Below are 22,891 nucleotides of genomic sequence, written 5' to 3'. Positions count from 1 at the left end.
AAACTATCACACACAGGAGCGTCAAGTGTGCCCTAACGTGTGGATTTTCAATCTACCACACACAGGAGCGTCAAGTGTGTCCAAACGTGTGGATTTTCAATCTATCACACACAGGAGCGTCAAGTGTGCCCTAACGTGTGGATTTTCAATCTATCACACACAGGAGCGTCAAGTGTGCCCTAACGTGTGGATTTTCAATCTATCACACACAGGAGCGTCAAGTGTGTCCTAACGTGTGGATTTTCAATCTATCACACACAGGAGCGTCAAGTGTGTCCAAACGTGTGGATTTTCAATCTATCACTCACAGGAGCGTCAAGTGTGTCCTTACGTGTGGATTTTCAAACTATCACACACAGGAGCGTCAAGTGTGCCCTAACGTGTGGATTTTCAATCTACCACACACAGGAGCGTCAAGTGTGTCCAAACGTGTGGATTTTCAATCTATCACACACAGGAGCGTCAAGTGTGCCCTAACGTGTGGATTTTCAATCTATCACACACAGGAGCGTCAAGTGTGCCCTAACGTGTGGATTTTCAATCTATCACACACAGGAGCGTCAAGTGTGTCCTAACGTGTGGATTTTCAATCTATCACACACAGGAGCGTCAAGTGTGTCCTAACGTGTGGATTTTCAATCTATCACACACAGGAGCGTCAAGTGTGTCCTAACGTGTGGATTTTCAATCTATCACACACAGGAGCGTCAAGTGTGTCCAAACGTGTGGATTTTCAATCTATCACACACAGGAGCGCCAAGTGTGTCCTTACGTGTGGATTTTCAATCTATCACACAGGAGCGTCAAGTGTGTCCTAACGTGTGGATTTCCAATCTATCACACACAGGAGCGTCAAGTGTGTCCAAACGTGTGGATTTTCAATCTATCACACACAGGAGCGTCAAGTGTGCCCTAACGTGTGGATTTTCAATCTATCACACACAGGAGCGTCAAGTGTGTCCTAACGTCTGGATTTCCAATCTATCACACACAGGAGCGTCAAGTGTGTCCAAACGTGTGAATTTTCAATCTATCATACACAGGAGCGTCAAGTGTGCCCTAACGTGTGGATTTTCAATCTATCACACACAGGAGCGTCAAGTGTGTCCTAACGTGTGGATTTTCAATCTATCACACACAGGAGCGTCAAGTGTGTCCAAACGTGTGGATTTTCAATCTATCACACACAGGAGCGTCAAGTGTGTCCTTACGTGTGGATTTTCAATCTATCACACACAGGAGCGTCAAGTGTGTCCTAACGTGTGGATTTTCAATCTATCACACACAGGAGCGTCAAGTGTGCCCTAACGTGTGGATTTTCAATCTATCACACACAGGAGCGTCAAGTGTGTCCAAACGTGTGGATTTTCAATCTATCACACACAGGAGCGTCAAGTGTGTCCTTACGTGTGGATTTTCAATCTATCACACACAGGAGCGTCAAGTGTGTCCTAACGTGTGGATTTTCAATCTATCACACACAGGAGCGTCAAGTGTGTCCTAACGTGTGGATTTTCAATCTATCACACACAGGAGCGTCAAGTGTGCCCTAACGTGTGGATTTTCAATCTACCACACACAGGAGCGTCAAGTGTGTCCAAACGTGTGGATTTTCAATCTATCACACACAGGAGCGTCAAGTGTGCCCTAACGTGTGGATTTTCAATCTATCACACACAGGAGCGTCAAGTGTGCCCTAACGTGTGGATTTTCAATCTATCACACACAGGAGCGTCAAGTGTGTCCTAACGTGTGGATTTTCAATCTATCACACACAGGAGCGTCAAGTGTGTCCTAACGTGTGGATTTTCAATCTATCACACACAGGAGCGTCAAGTGTGTCCTAACGTGTGGATTTTCAATCTATCACACACAGGAGCGTCAAGTGTGTCCTAACGTGTGGATTTTCAATCTATCACACACAGGAGCGTCAAGTGTGTCCTAACGTGTGGATTTTCAATCTATCACACAGGAGCGTCAAGTGTGTCCTAACGTGTGGATTTCCAATCTATCACACACAGGAGCGTCAAGTGTGTCCAAACGTGTGGATTTTCAATCTATCACACACAGGAGCGTCAAGTGTGCCCTAACGTGTGGATTTTCAATCTATCACACACAGGAGCGTCAAGTGTGTCCTAACGTCTGGATTTCGAATCTATCACACACAGGAGCGTCAAGTGTGTCCAAACGTGTGAATTTTCAATCTATCATACACAGGAGCGTCAAGTGTGCCCTAACGTGTGGATTTTCAATCTATCACACACAGGAGCGTCAAGTGTGTCCTAACGTGTGGATTTTCAATCTATCACTCACAGGAGCGTCAAGTGTGTCCTAACGTCTGGAATTTCAAACTCTCACACACAGGAGCGTCAAGTGTGCCCTAACGTGTGGATTTTCAATCTATCACACACAGGAGCGTCAAGTGTGTCCTAACGTGTGGATTTTCAATCTATCACACACAGGAGCGTCAAGTGTGTCCAAACGTGTGGATTTTCAATCTATCACACACAGGAGCGTCAAGTGTGCTCTAACGTGTGGATTTTCAATCTATCACACACAGGAGCGCCAAGTGTGCCCTAACGTGTGGATTTTCAATCTATCACACACAGGAGCGTCAAGTGTGTCCTAACGTGTGGATTTTCAATCTATCACACACAGGAGCGTCAAGTGTGCCCTAACGTGTGGATTTTCAATCTATCACACACAGGAGCGTCAAGTGTGTCCTAACGTGTGGATTTCAATCTATCACACACAGGAGCGTCAAGTGTGTCCTAACGTGTGGATTTTCAATCTATCACACACAGGAGCGTCAAGTGTGTCCTAACGTGTGGATTTTCAATCTATCACACACAGGAGCGTCAAGTGTGTCCAAACGTGTGGATTTTCAATCTATCACTCACAGGAGCGTCAAGTGTGTCCTTACGTGTGGATTTTCAAACTATCACACACAGGAGCGTCAAGTGTGCCCTAACGTGTGGATTTTCAATCTACCACACACAGGAGCGTCAAGTGTGTCCAAACGTGTGGATTTTCAATCTATCACACACAGGAGCGTCAAGTGTGCCCTAACGTGTGGATTTTCAATCTATCACACACAGGAGCGTCAAGTGTGCCCTAACGTGTGGATTTTCAATCTATCACACACAGGAGCGTCAAGTGTGTCCTAACGTGTGGATTTTCAATCTATCACACACAGGAGCGTCAAGTGTGTCCAAACGTGTGGATTTTCAATCTATCACTCACAGGAGCGTCAAGTGTGTCCTTACGTGTGGATTTTCAAACTATCACACACAGGAGCGTCAAGTGTGCCCTAACGTGTGGATTTTCAATCTACCACACACAGGAGCGTCAAGTGTGTCCAAACGTGTGGATTTTCAATCTATCACACACAGGAGCGTCAAGTGTGCCCTAACGTGTGGATTTTCAATCTATCACACACAGGAGCGTCAAGTGTGCCCTAACGTGTGGATTTTCAATCTATCACACACAGGAGCGTCAAGTGTGTCCTAACGTGTGGATTTTCAATCTATCACACACAGGAGCGTCAAGTGTGTCCTAACGTGTGGATTTTCAATCTATCACACACAGGAGCGTCAAGTGTGTCCTAACGTGTGGATTTTCAATCTATCACACACAGGAGCGTCAAGTGTGTCCAAACGTGTGGATTTTCAATCTATCACACACAGGAGCGCCAAGTGTGTCCTTACGTGTGGATTTTCAATCTATCACACAGGAGCGTCAAGTGTGTCCTAACGTGTGGATTTCCAATCTATCACACACAGGAGCGTCAAGTGTGTCCAAACGTGTGGATTTTCAATCTATCACACACAGGAGCGTCAAGTGTGCCCTAACGTGTGGATTTTCAATCTATCACACACAGGAGCGTCAAGTGTGTCCTAACGTCTGGATTTCCAATCTATCACACACAGGAGCGTCAAGTGTGTCCAAACGTGTGAATTTTCAATCTATCATACACAGGAGCGTCAAGTGTGCCCTAACGTGTGGATTTTCAATCTATCACACACAGGAGCGTCAAGTGTGTCCTAACGTGTGGATTTTCAATCTATCACACACAGGAGCGTCAAGTGTGTCCAAACGTGTGGATTTTCAATCTATCACACACAGGAGCGTCAAGTGTGTCCTTACGTGTGGATTTTCAATCTATCACACACAGGAGCGTCAAGTGTGTCCTAACGTGTGGATTTTCAATCTATCACACACAGGAGCGTCAAGTGTGCCCTAACGTGTGGATTTTCAATCTATCACACACAGGAGCGTCAAGTGTGCCCTAACGTGTGGATTTTCAATCTATCACACACAGGAGCGTCAAGTGTGTCCTAACGTCTGGAATTTCAAACTCTCACACACAGGAGCGTCAAGTGTGTCCAAACGTCTGGAATTTCAAACTCTCACACACAGGAGCGTCAAGTGTGCCCTAACGTGTGGATTTTCAATCTATCACACACAGGAGCGTCAAGTGTGTCCTAACGTGTGGATTTTCAATCTATCACACACAGGAGCGTCAAGTGTGCCCTAACGTGTGGATTTTCAATCTATCACACACAGGAGCGTCAAGTGTGTCCTAACGTCTGGATTTTCAATCTATCACACACAGGAGCGTCAAGTGTGCCCTAACGTGTGGATTTCCAATCTATCACACACAGGAGCGTCAAGTGTCTCCAAACGTGTGAATTTTCAATCTATCATACACAGGAGCGTCAAGTGTGCCCTAACGTGTGGATTTTCAATCTATCACACACAGGAGCGTCAAGTGTGTCCTAACGTGTGGATTTTCAATCTATCACACACAGGAGCGTCAAGTGTGTCCAAACGTGTGGATTTTCAATCTATCACACACAGGAGCGTCAAGTGTGTCCTAACGTGTGGATTTTCAATCTATCACACACAGGAGCGTCAAGTGTGCCCTAACGTGTGGATTTTCAATCTATCACACACAGGAGCGTCAAGTGTGTCCTAACGTCTGGAATTTCAAACTCTCACACACAGGAGCGTCAAGTGTGTCCAAACGTCTGGAATTTCAAACTCTCACACACAGGAGCGTCAAGTGTGCCCTTACGTGTGGATTTTCAATCTATCACACACAGGAGCGTCAAGTGTGTCCTAACGTGTGGATTTTCAATCTATCACACACAGGAGCGTCAAGTGTGCCCTAACGTGTGGATTTTCAATCTATCACACACAGGAGCGTCAAGTGTGTCCTTACGTGTGGATTTTCAATCTATCACACACAGGAGCGTCAAGTGTGCCCTAACGTGTGGATTTCGAATCTATCACACACAGGAGCGTCAAGTGTGTCCAAACGTGTGAATTTTCAATCTATCATACACAGGAGCGTCAAGTGTGCCCTAACGTGTGGATTTTCAATCTATCACACACAGGAGCGTCAAGTGTGTCCTTACGTGTGGATTTTCAATCTATCACACACAGGAGCGTCAAGTGTGTCCTAACGTGTGGATTTTCAATCTATCACACACAGGAGCGTCAAGTGTGCCCTAACGTGTGGATTTTCAATCTATCACACACAGGAGCGTCAAGTGTGTCCAAACGTGTGAATTTTCAATCTATCATACACAGGAGCGTCAAGTGTGCCCTAACGTGTGGATTTTCAATCTATCACACACAGGAGCGTCAAGTGTGTCCTAACGTGTGGATTTTCAATCTATCACACACAGGAGCGTCAAGTGTGCCCTAACGTGTGGATTTTCAATCTATCACACACAGGAGCGTCAAGTGTGTCCTAACGTGTGGATTTTCAATCTATCACACACAGGAGCGTCAAGTGTGCCCTAACGTGTGGATTTCCAATCTATCACACACAGGAGCGTCAAGTGTGTCCAAACGTGTGAATTTTCAATCTATCATACACAGGAGCGTCAAGTGTGCCCTAACGTGTGGATTTTCAATCTATCACACACAGGAGCGTCAAGTGTGTCCTTACGTGTGGATTTTCAATCTATCACACACAGGAGCGTCAAGTGTGTCCAAACGTGTGGATTTTCAATCTATCACACACAGGAGCGTCAAGTGTGTCCTTACGTGTGGATTTTCAATCTATCACACACAGGAGCGTCAAGTGTGTCCTAACGTGTGGATTTTCAATCTATCACACACAGGAGCGTCAAGTGTGTCCTAACGTGTGGATTTTCAATCTATCACACACAGGAGCGTCAAGTGTGTCCTAACGTGTGGATTTTCAATCTATCACACACAGGAGCGTCAAGTGTGTCCTATCGTCTGGAATTTCAAACTCTCACACACAGGAGCGTCAAGTGTGTCCAAACGTCTGGAATTTCAAACTCTCACACACAGGAGCGTCAAGTGTGCCCTAACGTGTGGATTTTCAATCTATCACACACAGGAGCGTCAAGTGTGTCCTAACGTGTGGATTTTCAATCTATCACACACAGGAGCGTCAAGTGTGTCCAAACGTGTGGATTTTCAATCTATCACACACAGGAGCGTCAAGTGTGCTCTAACGTGTGGATTTTCAATCTATCACACACAGGAGCGCCAAGTGTGCCCTAACGTGTGGATTTTCAATCTATCACACACAGGAGCGTCAAGTGTGTCCTAACGTGTGGATTTTCAATCTATCACACACAGGAGCGTCAAGTGTGCCCTAACGTGTGGATTTTCAATCTATCACACACAGGAGCGTCAAGTGTGTCCTAACGTGTGGATTTCAATCTATCACACACAGGAGCGTCAAGTGTGTCCTAACGTGTGGATTTTCAATCTATCACACACAGGAGCGTCAAGTGTGTCCTAACGTGTGGATTTTCAATCTATCACACACAGGAGCGTCAAGTGTGTCCAAACGTGTGGATTTTCAATCTATCACTCACAGGAGCGTCAAGTGTGTCCTTACGTGTGGATTTTCAAACTATCACACACAGGAGCGTCAAGTGTGCCCTAACGTGTGGATTTTCAATCTACCACACACAGGAGCGTCAAGTGTGTCCAAACGTGTGGATTTTCAATCTATCACACACAGGAGCGTCAAGTGTGCCCTAACGTGTGGATTTTCAATCTATCACACACAGGAGCGTCAAGTGTGCCCTAACGTGTGGATTTTCAATCTATCACACACAGGAGCGTCAAGTGTGTCCTAACGTGTGGATTTTCAATCTATCACACACAGGAGCGTCAAGTGTGTCCTAACGTGTGGATTTTCAATCTATCACACACAGGAGCGTCAAGTGTGTCCTAACGTGTGGATTTTCAATCTATCACACACAGGAGCGTCAAGTGTGTCCAAACGTGTGGATTTTCAATCTATCACACACAGGAGCGCCAAGTGTGTCCTTACGTGTGGATTTTCAATCTATCACACAGGAGCGTCAAGTGTGTCCTAACGTGTGGATTTCCAATCTATCACACACAGGAGCGTCAAGTGTGTCCAAACGTGTGGATTTTCAATCTATCACACACAGGAGCGTCAAGTGTGCCCTAACGTGTGGATTTTCAATCTATCACACACAGGAGCGTCAAGTGTGTCCTAACGTGTGGATTTCCAATCTATCACACACAGGAGCGTCAAGTGTGTCCAAACGTGTGAATTTTCAATCTATCATACACAGGAGCGTCAAGTGTGCCCTAACGTGTGGATTTTCAATCTATCACACACAGGAGCGTCAAGTGTGTCCTAACGTGTGGATTTTCAATCTATCACACACAGGAGCGTCAAGTGTGTCCAAACGTGTGGATTTTCAATCTATCACACACAGGAGCGTCAAGTGTGTCCTTACGTGTGGATTTTCAATCTATCACACACAGGAGCGTCAAGTGTGTCCTAACGTGTGGATTTTCAATCTATCACACACAGGAGCGTCAAGTGTGCCCTAACGTGTGGATTTTCAATCTATCACACACAGGAGCGTCAAGTGTGTCCTAACGTCTGGAATTTCAAACTCTCACACACAGGAGCGTCAAGTGTGTCCAAACGTGTGGATTTTCAATCTATCACACACAGGAGCGTCAAGTGTGTCCTTACGTGTGGATTTTCAATCTATCACACACAGGAGCGTCAAGTGTGTCCTAACGTGTGGATTTTCAATCTATCACACACAGGAGCGTCAAGTGTGTCCTAACGTGTGGATTTTCAATCTATCACACACAGGAGCGTCAAGTGTGTCCTAACGTGTGGATTTTCAATCTATCACACACAGGAGCGTCAAGTGTGTCCTATCGTCTGGAATTTCAAACTCTCACACACAGGAGCGTCAAGTGTGTCCAAACGTCTGGAATTTCAAACTCTCACACACAGGAGCGTCAAGTGTGCCCTAACGTGTGGATTTTCAATCTATCACACACAGGAGCGTCAAGTGTGTCCTAACGTGTGGATTTTCAATCTATCACACACAGGAGCGTCAAGTGTGTCCAAACGTGTGGATTTTCAATCTATCACACACAGGAGCGTCAAGTGTGCTCTAACGTGTGGATTTTCAATCTATCACACACAGGAGCGCCAAGTGTGCCCTAACGTGTGGATTTTCAATCTATCACACACAGGAGCGTCAAGTGTGTCCTAACGTGTGGATTTTCAATCTATCACACACAGGAGCGTCAAGTGTGCCCTAACGTGTGGATTTTCAATCTATCACACACAGGAGCGTCAAGTGTGTCCTAACGTGTGGATTTCAATCTATCACACACAGGAGCGTCAAGTGTGTCCTAACGTGTGGATTTTCAATCTATCACACACAGGAGCGTCAAGTGTGTCCTAACGTGTGGATTTTCAATCTATCACACACAGGAGCGTCAAGTGTGTCCAAACGTGTGGATTTTCAATCTATCACTCACAGGAGCGTCAAGTGTGTCCTTACGTGTGGATTTTCAAACTATCACACACAGGAGCGTCAAGTGTGCCCTAACGTGTGGATTTTCAATCTACCACACACAGGAGCGTCAAGTGTGTCCAAACGTGTGGATTTTCAATCTATCACACACAGGAGCGTCAAGTGTGCCCTAACGTGTGGATTTTCAATCTATCACACACAGGAGCGTCAAGTGTGCCCTAACGTGTGGATTTTCAATCTATCACACACAGGAGCGTCAAGTGTGTCCTAACGTGTGGATTTTCAATCTATCACACACAGGAGCGTCAAGTGTGTCCTAACGTGTGGATTTTCAATCTATCACACACAGGAGCGTCAAGTGTGTCCTAACGTGTGGATTTTCAATCTATCACACACAGGAGCGTCAAGTGTGTCCAAACGTGTGGATTTTCAATCTATCACACACAGGAGCGCCAAGTGTGTCCTTACGTGTGGATTTTCAATCTATCACACAGGAGCGTCAAGTGTGTCCTAACGTGTGGATTTCCAATCTATCACACACAGGAGCGTCAAGTGTGTCCAAACGTGTGGATTTTCAATCTATCACACACAGGAGCGTCAAGTGTGCCCTAACGTGTGGATTTTCAATCTATCACACACAGGAGCGTCAAGTGTGTCCTAACGTGTGGATTTCCAATCTATCACACACAGGAGCGTCAAGTGTGTCCAAACGTGTGAATTTTCAATCTATCATACACAGGAGCGTCAAGTGTGCCCTAACGTGTGGATTTTCAATCTATCACACACAGGAGCGTCAAGTGTGTCCTAACGTGTGGATTTTCAATCTATCACACACAGGAGCGTCAAGTGTGTCCAAACGTGTGGATTTTCAATCTATCACACACAGGAGCGTCAAGTGTGTCCTTACGTGTGGATTTTCAATCTATCACACACAGGAGCGTCAAGTGTGTCCTAACGTGTGGATTTTCAATCTATCACACACAGGAGCGTCAAGTGTGCCCTAACGTGTGGATTTTCAATCTATCACACACAGGAGCGTCAAGTGTGCCCTAACGTGTGGATTTTCAATCTATCACACACAGGAGCGTCAAGTGTGTCCTAACGTCTGGAATTTCAAACTCTCACACACAGGAGCGTCAAGTGTGTCCAAACGTCTGGAATTTCAAACTCTCACACACAGGAGCGTCAAGTGTGCCCTAACGTGTGGATTTTCAATCTATCACACACAGGAGCGTCAAGTGTGTCCTAACGTGTGGATTTTCAATCTATCACACACAGGAGCGTCAAGTGTGCCCTAACGTGTGGATTTTCAATCTATCACACACAGGAGCGTCAAGTGTGTCCTAACGTCTGGATTTTCAATCTATCACACACAGGAGCGTCAAGTGTGCCCTAACGTGTGGATTTCCAATCTATCACACACAGGAGCGTCAAGTGTGTCCAAACGTGTGAATTTTCAATCTATCATACACAGGAGCGTCAAGTGTGCCCTAACGTGTGGATTTTCAATCTATCACACACAGGAGCGTCAAGTGTGTCCTAACGTGTGGATTTTCAATCTATCACACACAGGAGCGTCAAGTGTGTCCAAACGTGTGGATTTTCAATCTATCACACACAGGAGCGTCAAGTGTGTCCTAACGTGTGGATTTTCAATCTATCACACACAGGAGCGTCAAGTGTGCCCTAACGTGTGGATTTTCAATCTATCACACACAGGAGCGTCAAGTGTGTCCTAACGTCTGGAATTTCAAACTCTCACACACAGGAGCGTCAAGTGTGTCCAAACGTCTGGAATTTCAAACTCTCACACACAGGAGCGTCAAGTGTGCCCTTACGTGTGGATTTTCAATCTATCACACACAGGAGCGTCAAGTGTGTCCTAACGTGTGGATTTTCAATCTATCACACACAGGAGCGTCAAGTGTGCCCTAACGTGTGGATTTTCAATCTATCACACACAGGAGCGTCAAGTGTGTCCTTACGTGTGGATTTTCAATCTATCACACACAGGAGCGTCAAGTGTGCCCTAACGTGTGGATTTCGAATCTATCACACACAGGAGCGTCAAGTGTGTCCAAACGTGTGAATTTTCAATCTATCATACACAGGAGCGTCAAGTGTGCCCTAACGTGTGGATTTTCAATCTATCACACACAGGAGCGTCAAGTGTGTCCTTACGTGTGGATTTTCAATCTATCACACACAGGAGCGTCAAGTGTGTCCTAACGTGTGGATTTTCAATCTATCACACACAGGAGCGTCAAGTGTGCCCTAACGTGTGGATTTTCAATCTATCACACACAGGAGCGTCAAGTGTGTCCAAACGTGTGAATTTTCAATCTATCATACACAGGAGCGTCAAGTGTGCCCTAACGTGTGGATTTTCAATCTATCACACACAGGAGCGTCAAGTGTGTCCTAACGTGTGGATTTTCAATCTATCACACACAGGAGCGTCAAGTGTGCCCTAACGTGTGGATTTTCAATCTATCACACACAGGAGCGTCAAGTGTGTCCTAACGTGTGGATTTTCAATCTATCACACACAGGAGCGTCAAGTGTGCCCTAACGTGTGGATTTCCAATCTATCACACACAGGAGCGTCAAGTGTGTCCAAACGTGTGAATTTTCAATCTATCATACACAGGAGCGTCAAGTGTGCCCTAACGTGTGGATTTTCAATCTATCACACACAGGAGCGTCAAGTGTGTCCTTACGTGTGGATTTTCAATCTATCACACACAGGAGCGTCAAGTGTGTCCAAACGTGTGGATTTTCAATCTATCACACACAGGAGCGTCAAGTGTGTCCTTACGTGTGGATTTTCAATCTATCACACACAGGAGCGTCAAGTGTGTCCTAACGTGTGGATTTTCAATCTATCACACACAGGAGCGTCAAGTGTGTCCTAACGTGTGGATTTTCAATCTATCACACACAGGAGCGTCAAGTGTGTCCTAACGTGTGGATTTTCAATCTATCACACACAGGAGCGTCAAGTGTGTCCTATCGTCTGGAATTTCAAACTCTCACACACAGGAGCGTCAAGTGTGTCCAAACGTCTGGAATTTCAAACTCTCACACACAGGAGCGTCAAGTGTGCCCTAACGTGTGGATTTTCAATCTATCACACACAGGAGCGTCAAGTGTGTCCTAACGTGTGGATTTTCAATCTATCACACACAGGAGCGTCAAGTGTGCCCTAACGTGTGGATTTTCAATCTATCACACACAGGAGCGTCAAGTGTGTCCTAACGTCTGGAATTTCAAACTCTCACACACAGGAGCGTCAAGTGTGTCCTAACGTCTGGAATTTCAATCTATCACACACAGGAGCGTCAAGTGTGTCCTAACGTCTGGAATTTCAATCTATCACACACAGGAGCGTCAAGTGTGTCCAAACGTGTGAAATTTGAATCTATCACACACAGGAGCGTCAAATGTGTCCTAACGTCTGGAATTTCAAACTCTCACACACAGGAGCGTCAAGTGTGTCCTAACGTGTGGAATTTCAAACTCTCACACACAGGAGCGTCAAGTGTGTCCTAACGTGTGGATTTTCAATCTATCACACACAGGAGCGTCAAGTGTGTCCTAACGTGTGGATTTTCAATCTATCACACACAGGAGCGTCAAGTGTGCCCTAACGTGTGGATTTTCAATCTATCACACACAGGAGCGTCAAGTGTGTCCTAACGTGTGGAATTTCAAACTCTCACACACAGGAGCGTCAAGTGTGTCCTAACGTCTGGAATTTCAATCTATCACACACAGGAGCGTCAAGTGTGTCCTAACGTCTGGAATTTCAATCTATCACACACAGGAGCGTCAAGTGTGTCCTAACGTCTGGAATTTCAATCTATCACACACAGGAGCGTCAAGTGTGTCCTAACGTCTGGAATTTCAAACTCTCACACAGAGAGGCGTCAAGTATGGAAGGCAATTGAATGCTTATATAGATAAAGATGTGTCTGAGGACGACTTAGATGAGGAAACTCATGTCCAAAGTTTTACCTGGGGCCACCAGATGTTGATTGCGTTCAAGATGAAGGTGATATTCTTCCCCTAGGGCCTTCAGACGGTAGTGGAGTTGGGGTGGGTGGATCCCGGCAGTGCGTGTGTGACGACTTCTTAAAATATGCACAATCTCATACTGAGGCACTGTGAAAACGGAGAGATTGGTATAAACTCACTAAAAGGATTACCATGTGTTTGCTGGATATAACAAAGAGCTATCCACTTGATATAAAACTATGTTTCGCCAAATCAGAGTTATTAGTAGTGAATTCAAATAGTCTTCGTGCAGGCAGAAACTGTCTTACCTTCCCGACCTTTTCGTGTTCCAAAGTAAAAGTCAAGGTCATTTTCGGACAACAAGTGGTGAAACTGAAACGTGAAACAGAAACCTTGAAACCGCGTTTGATATTGTAGGCTCAACATTTGACATTGTAGATACGGCGTTTGATATTGTAGGTACAATATTTGTCATTGTAGATACAGTGTTTGATATTGTAGGTACAACGTTTGACATTGCAGATATAGTGTTTGATACAGATACAATGTTTGCAGCTACAGTATTTGATATTGTGGATCCAGTTTTTGATATTGTGGATACAGTGTTTGATATTCTGGATAGTGTTTGATTTTGTAGAGACAGTGTTTGATTTTGTAGAGACAATGTTTGATATTGTGGAGGTAATTTTTGATATTGTAGAGGTAATGTTTGAGAGACAGTGTTTGATATTGTAGCGACAGTGTATGATTTTGTATAGACAATGTTTGATATTGTAGAAGTAATGTTTGATATTGCAGAGACAACGTACCCAATATTGTACCTGAATTTCAAACTATAACAAATGAGTTCAAAATTTGGTATGAAAGTAGAACCTATATATTCAAAGTTAAACTGAAATATGAGTAATTTTCTCCTGGGCGGTCCAAAGTTGATCCTGAAAAACAGATTTTCATAATAACCAAATGTTATATGACAAATAGCCGTCACAATAATACTAATCCCATATTTAGCCAATTATTACCGCTAATAAAGACCAAATATACTGAATGGCCCAGTAAATGGCCCATTTACTAATGCATGAGGACGCAAACCAATGTTTGATTATATCTTCCTTTCTTACTTTCTTAAATCCCTAATCCTGTTTTTTTAATACTCTATTAATAAGGACGTGTAGCTTAGTGTCCATTTTCCACAGTATAAATATAAACATTCTCTGTATTACCCAGCCGAATGAATATTGTATCACTTGCTTTCGAAATAGAAGATACAGACTCACTAGCTCACTCACTCACCTTCGCTTTCATTGATACAGTCGTTGTCATCGTATTAGAGAGTACAAGCCAAATAGCTGTTGTCGTGACCATGACGTTGACCCCGGCCATCACACCGGCGACGACGGCTTGCTAGTACTTCACGACGACTCCGGCTGCAAACAGCGATGTCCTCTCCGTTGATCCACAGATGTGCAGGCGATCAGGCTTGTGCAACGGAAACAGCAACGGAGGCTGCAACCAAAACATCAACAGCTATATAGCCGAAGAACCTAAATTTACCGGAGATTTTACACTAGAGGTCCAACTGATTAATTTCACAGAACCTATATCCCTCTATCGGGACACATTGGCAAGCAATACGTCGCTGTATCGGGGCCCCATGATGAATGTTTGATTATGAAATGCCGGAACGTCTTCCTCTGCGGTGTGTATCTATAATTACATCTAATCTATGTAGCCCTATAATAAATGTATGATTTTGTGTTAGTTTTCAAATCAATTAATCAATTACAATGAGTGGGAGAAGGAAATGTGTGTTGTGTAATTACACAGGAAACAAATATATCGATGGGAAAATTGTGCCATTGCCCAGAAACAGGTCCTGCTTATTAGTTGTTGAACAATATGTGGGACAGCAGTGAGTACAAGTCCAATATATTGTAGGCTGAAACTAATACTGTACCTTGGGTAAAAGGAGATGTGTGCAAATCCTGCACAGTTTTCATAGACTGGTCATGCTCAAGTATATTTGTGCAATATTTTCCTGGTTGTGTACCGATAGGCAACCCTTATAGATCAGGAAATTCTATGGAATTGAAAGCTATAAAACAAAGACATTATGCTGTTGGAACTCTTTGCCAAAAGATACTACATAAAGACAACCTTGAACACATAACAGAGAGAATCACATCAAACTATAAATTTCGATTTCAGAAGTAGATTCTGTTCAGTGATTTGAAAATCAGTTGTATATACATGAAGTGCTGAAACACCTGCTCCAGAAAACATAGATATAATTTAAAAAAATTGTAATATGTGTACATACTCACTATTAACTTATACTTCTTGCCTAGTGATTACATTCTTGTTTCACAAGTATTATTAAATCTGTATCTGTAGTAAGTAAATATTGTAATCCGCTTTTTCTGTTTGGCATGACAAATGATCCACTTTCATGTTTTTGTACTGGAGTAACATTAAGAAAAGACTTGTATGTAGTCTGTATGATATGTACATACATACATACATACATACATACATACATACATACATACATACATACATACATACATACATACATACATACATACATACATACATACATACATACATACATACATACATACATATTTAAAACGAAAACGAAGCATAACGAACAATGGATATTTTAGACACTTTAGAAAGAAGCGTTATATTTGAGACGTTTGTGAAGTACAAATGATTCTAGTCTAGTGTGGTACTAGTACAGTCAAATACAAGGAGGTCAAAGATAACGAATGTCATACCGTCTTGGTAAAGAACAAGGTTTGTCTGAGATCAACAGTGAAAAAGACCATTTGGTTACGTCCTTTTCCTGCCAACTATTCAAACAATGGTTCCACCATTCTTACCCATACCTATTTCAGCCGATTCGTTGGGGTGCCTGGGCTGGAATACCTCATCGGCATTTCTCACATACAGTGAACCAACTCATAATGGTAATGTATGCTACTTGTCACTGATGCGACCACCAGATGCATACTGCTCATTACCCCACGCGACTCTCAGATCCATGCCAAGAGGTCGCTGTTGAAGTATCATGAGGAATATGTACACACAAGCAATGGCAGCTGTTGTCATGACCAGAATGTAACAAAACTGACATCCATGGCAGTGAAAGAGTTGAAAAGATTTCTTTGATCTACCCGATGTTGGTGTCTACCCGATGTTGGTGTCGCCTACGTTCACCCTGTCCGCCCATGTGCTGCCATGTGTGTGGAACGCGTTCTAAGAGGTGCTGTTGACACCATACGTTCACCCAAACCTATAGTCAGTTCACAGACGAATATCGCTCTTTAGAACCCGCGCAGGCCAGCATGTGTCTAAATGTGTCTAGAGTTTGAGACCTGCGATAACAGTTAACAAGAAACACGTAACCTGGAGCATATTAATTCACGGACATGTCTAGAACACAAACGCTAATGTTAATACACTGGTAGTAAGGTAAACTTTAATCATAAGTTTTACAAAGGTAAATATTTCACAAAAGTCCTAATCCTACCTGTAAATGACGCGGCTGTGACCTGTTGCTGTTGGTGCCAAACACCCCTACAGCTGCCAGAGTTACTGTGACTAGCTTGTCTCCCTGATATGAGGGTGGTCACGGTCTATATATCTGCAGCCGCCCACCCATCACATTGTCCCCGGGATGAAGGGTGATAAACTTGCTGCGCAGTGCTAAATGCTAATTATCCCACAATGCAGGCGGATAATATTGCCCTCAGCAGCCAGTAGGCACAGCAAGAACCAGGACTTTAATGTTAGGTGGTGGAACTGATAGCGATATAAATCTTCCGAATGTGTTTAAACGGGTGGAAATCGAAGTTTTCTAGCTGCAGTGTTTGAGATACCAGGGTCTCCATGCTAATTACCGCTTGTTGGATACCACAGGCGAGGGCACGGTGACTTGAGGCGGCGACAGGTCAGTGTCACAGACATGTTGCTTGATATTATACTTATACAGCTTTTCCTGTGTTGTATCGGGCTATTAAACCCCTGTCAGACATGGGTGATGAGGGGCAGACACTCCTCGAAAGTGATTTAGTGCCTGCTATCCCCGTCAATTATGGCTAGTACAGATGACGGGTTTAATGAGCTGTTCCACAAACGACTGCATGAAGTTAGCATTATACTAAGGATTATAAAATCGTTTATTAACTCATTTAAACATCGAATTCATACACGGAGAAGTTGTTATGCTTGTGCACGCAGTGGCTCCATACAATGACATAGCCATGTATGTTTGACTCTACTCACCTGACTAATGTCATATGTGAATGGTGATGGTGTTTGACTCACACAATGGCATGTTTAAGTAGGTCTTGTTTGACTTTACCTAATACAATGTTATGCTTAAGTAGGTCTTGTTTGACTCTCCCTAATACAGTGCCATACTTAAGTAGATCTTGTTTGACTATCCCTAATACTGTGTCATGGTTAAGTAGCTCTTGTTTGACTCTCCCTAATACTTTGTCATGCTTAAGTAGATCTTGTTTGACTCTTCCTAATACAGTGTCATGCTTAAGTAACTTCGTTTGACTATCCCTAATACAGTGTCATACTTATGTAGGTCTAATATCTAAGTAAACAATTTCGACATCATTCAGTTTATTCTGAGTTTACTGCATTGTAACAGGCACTTGTATTAACGCCCAATATAACCCTAGCCTTTCGCGGGCAATCCGGACTGGATATCTCCAAGCCCTGGTTCTGTATATCTCTCTAAGGATCCTGTTCTTAGGCGTATAGTGTGAAAACAAGCTTGTATACAAAGACACCCCATTTAAATATTTCAATAAGCACTAAAACTAAAACCACTTGAATGTGACATTGATGTACATGTCATGAGAAATCCTGTTTGACAAGACTGTGCCCCCCTCCAAGTACGTCACAAATGCGTACAAGTACAATTCTGTGAGCAATGCGGCCATAGGAGCCTCGGCCCATAGCGATGTCTTCCTCCTGGCCAAGTACAGACGAAGACTGCAGACCGGAGAGACTATAAAACTGTGGACACGGGATCCCCTCGAGTTAGCGGACAGGCGAACCTGTTTAGAGTGGATTTAGTAATAGCTACAGGAACAATATGCCGTGGGGGTAAAAAGTGAGTGAGTGAGTGAGTTTAGTTTTACGTCTCACTCAGCAATATTCCAGCTATATGGCGACGGTCTGTAAATAATCGAGTCTGGACCAGACAATCCAGTGATCAACAACATGAGCATCGATCTGCGCAATGGGGAACCGATGACATGTGTCAACCAAGTCAGCTAGTCTGACCACCCGATCCCGTTAGTCGCCTCTTACGACAAGCATAGTCACCTTTTATGGCAAGCATGGGTTGCTGAAGGCCTATTCTACCCCGGGACCTTCACGGGTCGGGGGTAAAAAGAGATAAAAACGTTCCTAAACGAGAGAAAATAGAGCTTTTGAAGAAAATGATAAAGTTAGGGTGTTCAAGAGGATATCAATCGGATAGTTTATCAGTGTAAGAATAAGTATAAGAACAACGTCGAGTCTCAGTTCAACCAGAATCACCTACGGCATGTGTGGCATGCTGCCAAGAAGATGATCGGATGCGATGGCGACAATACAAATAATGCTTGTAGATGAAGACAAGACCTTTGCCAGTGTCCTAAACTCCTTCTACTCCAGATCTGACTGTCATGACTTCTCCATGAAACAAACAACATCCTTAATCAGTTACCTCCCCCGGACAATGATATCATCATTTCGAAAACTGACCTCAGCCGTTGTCTTCGGAAAATTAATATTTGGAAATCGGCAGGGCCAGATAAAGTGGCCAGTATTGTTCTCAAAGAGTGCCGTGATTAGCGGACTTATATCATCTGCACGTTGTTTCAACGCCCCCTGGATAACCATTGTTTCCCCAAGTTGTGGAAACTGTCTGAAATAATCCCTTTGCTAAAGAAATCCAAGCCATCTTGTTTGAATGACTATATACCTATAGCGCTTACGTCCGTGCTGATGAAATATTTTAATTAAGTGTCACATGGTCATAAACTACGGCTAAAACATATAAAATAAGACATTAAAATAGAGTATGCGGCCTTCTAGGCCTATGACACACTAACAGGACATTAAAATACGTAAAGTTAAAATGATCTGTATTAAAGGGCGATTATCGCAAAGGGGAGTGCTGGTGTCTAAGTCTGAACATTTTTGTAATTAGGCAACTTAGCGGATTACAAATATCCTTATCGGTCATAAGTGTGATGAACTGCTCTGCTGGGGTTGATTGGATGACACGATTGTGTTTGGAGATCATAATAACCCAAAGTTCATATCTCAAATCAGAATACAAGAGGCAGGTTGTTAGAAAATGAACTTCGTCTTCAACTACGTTTAAATTACAAAATTGACAGATTCTATCTTCAAGGGGAACTTTGGGGTGGGCGAATCTACCAAGTTCAACTTGCAAGAGAAGAGTGCCACATCTTAGTTTACTTAAATGGCTACGATTATATCGGTCTATAACTTTGTTTACATATGGTTCAACCTGAAAAGTACGTTTGATCAGACGGCACATGCGGAGTTTATTGACCTTTTGCTGTCCTTTATCGTCCCAAAGTTGGGTTAACCAATCCCGGTGGTCTCATAATAATAAATGGTCAATCGATAGCCGAAACTCTGTATCCGAGCTTGAATACAAAGTGTAATTTTATTGAACCACGATTTATTAAAGCGCTGCGACCAAATATTGATAGTATTACTGATTCTGCCTTGGTTAACAAGTGGGAGTTTACGCCAAAATCTTAGAATTTCTATTCGTTGTTTGGTCAACGTCGATGACCAGCCCATTTCGCCTCTTACCGCCAGCTTTGGGGTTTTGTTACCAACCGACAGGCCCGGTTTTGAACAGCGTTAATGCAGGAAAACTCACGAGTGCCCCATACGGCGGCGCCGTATGATAAAATCGGCTGAGCGTGGTTTTCATATAGGGTGTTATAGACATCATATGCTAGTCCACCAACAGCCTTGAACTTACAAATGATGATACCGACTGCACGACTAGCCGATTTTGCGAGTTCCGATGCAGTATAATGTTGATCTAAATGTTCCTGAAACCACAGGCCAAGATATGTATACGCGGAGCTATATTCAACCGTATTGGCGTTGAACTTGAAATGATACTCAGATCTAGGAAAACTTTTAGGTCTAAAATGAACTAACTTGGTTATCTTAATGTTAACGGAAAGACGCCAGTGCGAACACCAACTTGATACATAGTTTAGCAGCCGCTGTAAACCCTCCTCATTTCGGGGATGTATGTATGTTAGTTTACATTTATAATGCATTTGAACCAAATAGTTACGTTTGACACCGAAATAAAGAATATATTTAGATTATTTAAACTGACCAAAACTGCGAATAATAGAATATGGCAAAATGTGACAAGTGTAAGCCATTCTTACTAACTTTAAAAATTGCAAAATAAGAAAATATACAAAATATAACACCTCAGCACCTCCTAATACAAAGAAATACGAGCAAATTAGTCACGAAAGAAGCAAATATTTAAGCTGGTGCTTACGAAAAATTGCGCATCCGCCTATGAACTACTACTGGAAACTCGCAACATTGTTGGGTTTCTGCAATGACATGGCTGGTAGAAATGAAACATCAGCGAACGGAGCTTATACCAGGGATAATCTACATCTGGGATAGGTCACTCGCTTTCTTTCTCTACCATTTGTACTAATTAACGCGTGCCTCGTCATGCTCCAACGCACACACTGACTTGGCTCGTTCACGTCGCAACTTCAGCTGTGTTTAACAGAACTTCAGCCAGTTTACTCTATCGGTTGGAATTTGACAGTGAATGAATGAATTGTAGTAAGAATTAAGAGCAAGAACTATGCGAAGGAATGAAAGAATTAAAGAAAAAGAATAAAAGAAAGAAGTACATATAGGCCAGGAGCATAAGACATGACATTGGAAAAAATAGTAGAAAGCTGAATTTTCAGGAAAGCTTCAGAACATCATAGCCATGTGCAAAGTACAAAGTTCTGCAAATTCTACCTTGTGGCATTTTCAAAATGGCCGCAAATTTCAAGATGGCGGCCAAAATCATTAACATGATTATGCACACGTATATTTTGTCAATAAATATGCGGCATATCAAATAAAAGCTCATCTCACAAGGAATCTACATATATTAGTTTTAACACCACACATACATAAGACAATAAAAATGGCATGATACTAATAATGTTATGAAGCGACCTTTGTTTTTCTTGTTGCTAAGAAAAAGTTTTGGTGAAGTTGTTGCCTTCATGTCTGGCTCAAAAATGATTTGAGATGATATGTTTGGCTGAGCCTGTCGACTCTGTTCAGCAGATTATAGCCATCAAACTCCACTAAACTGAACCATAATGTGGAAGCACAAAGGACACATAGCTGTCTCATCTCTGGCAAACTCTGTAGCAGTTGGCTACCGCCAATGACATAATGCACTCTGTTTGGATGGTCATTGTCGTCTATGACTTGTGATCTTAGTTGATTAGCAAACATCTGACTTGTGACTGCTGAAGCTGCCTTCTTTCCTATAGAAACTTCTGCGTTTACCGATTGGCCAACTACAACACCTCTTGCTATGCAGATGAGAGACCCATGCTCGTCATAGGAGAAAGGAGAATTGTCTTTCAGGCAATGGAAGAATGTTTCATAGTCTTTGTTGTCTCTCACGATGTTACATAAATGGAGGTCAACATGTTGCTCAGACATTTGGCTGAGCACCCATGTGAATCTCTCTAAAGCATCACATACTGGTATACATGTATATTGAAGCATTGCATGGACCCATTTGGCAACAGTGCTGTCAGTTATACCATGACCACGAACCATTCCACCAGAGATCTTCAGCAGTCGCATCAGATCTTGCTCGATCACTTGGTCAGTGAAGTTGCCACTCCAGAATTTGCCAGTTCTTCTAATGGTGAAGTACCCTTTTTCTGTTTAGGCCTTGAACTGATCTGGCGACATTATGTCCTTCGGGTTTTTATTTCTTCAAGATACAGACGCTCAGATTTGACATAGGTACGATAGCCAGCAGCATGGAACAAGGGAGTCATCTTTGTTCCACGCAAATGAACTGCTGGATCAATGACATTTGTTCTGCATATTCCGATATCAACCAATTCTCTGCTTTCATACCTGTGGTTAATGTAAGTGGATATGGCCAACAATATTTGTGAGACAAACGATCTTGGACGACAGGCAGATATTATGCTGTGAGCATTTGCTGTTTGACGACGTTGACAGACTTTCACCTGGTCCGACTTGGACTTTTTTATGCTACACATGAAACGATGTAAAGAGTCTGGTACCAGTGTGTTGCTTTCATCAAGTTAAGATGCAATTTCTTTCACCCAAGAGCGTGTAAATTTTCGGCTTTCCACGCTCACAAGAGCTGATAATATCCTTCCCCAAAAAGTTCATAAACTTCAGATGAAGAGTTTTTGGCTCATATCCATTGGTTCCACCTAGAAAGCTATTCAAAGAGATGTGAGTTCCTGAAGTGAATTCTGACATTCATCATTTTCATGAATATACATGCACAGTTTCTCAAGTGCTTCATGTTTTACTGTATCTAGAGGCGGACCTCTTCCATCTGTATTGTCCTCGGTTGAAAATGGCCTACCAACATGTAGAGGACACGACAATCATGATGATATTTCGCCTTCACCACTGCAGCTATACAATCAATGGTATTTGAGATCCAGGGTTTGACAGTGTTCCCCCACTCGTCAGCTCGAGCATCTGCTTTTTTCAGTATACTTTGAATAGAATGGTCGTCATAGTTTCGTGTGACTTGACTCTACGATGATCTATTTCCTCAATACAGTTGAGACAATGTGTTTTGACGTTGACAACAGTAGCATTTGAGCGCAATTTAGAAGCTGGGCTTTCAATGTCGAGAGATTGTTTTTCATGTTCTCTTTTGAAAGAATTTATGCTCCTCGTTCTGATGTATTGCCTTCAGCATTCCCCATGGGAAACAA

At 43.2% G+C, this 22,891-nt stretch overlaps 1 protein-coding gene across 1 annotated transcript in view; it reads right to left on the bottom strand.

Moving 5' to 3' along the window:
* LOC137272179 (A disintegrin and metalloproteinase with thrombospondin motifs 15-like) overlaps positions 1-16,654 on the bottom strand; it is a 59,787-nt gene extending 43,133 nt beyond the window's left edge. Inside the window, exons 1-4 of the mRNA XM_067804531.1 lie at positions 16,372-16,654; positions 14,130-14,342; positions 13,145-13,208; positions 12,837-12,983 (exon numbers count right to left, since the gene is read on the bottom strand). Of these exons, the coding sequence (XP_067660632.1) occupies positions 12,837-12,983; positions 13,145-13,208; positions 14,130-14,219 (301 nt within the window). The 5' untranslated portion in view covers positions 14,220-14,342; positions 16,372-16,654. The remainder of the gene's footprint in view (positions 1-12,836; positions 12,984-13,144; positions 13,209-14,129; positions 14,343-16,371) is intronic.
* Between the last annotated feature and the right edge of the window lie 6,237 nt (positions 16,655-22,891).

Source organism: Haliotis asinina, chromosome 2 (assembly GCF_037392515.1).
Source record: "Haliotis asinina isolate JCU_RB_2024 chromosome 2, JCU_Hal_asi_v2, whole genome shotgun sequence".
In the NCBI taxonomy this organism is placed as follows: domain Eukaryota; kingdom Metazoa; phylum Mollusca; class Gastropoda; order Lepetellida; family Haliotidae; genus Haliotis; species Haliotis asinina.
This window is presented reverse-complemented; position numbering and strand designations above follow the sequence as displayed.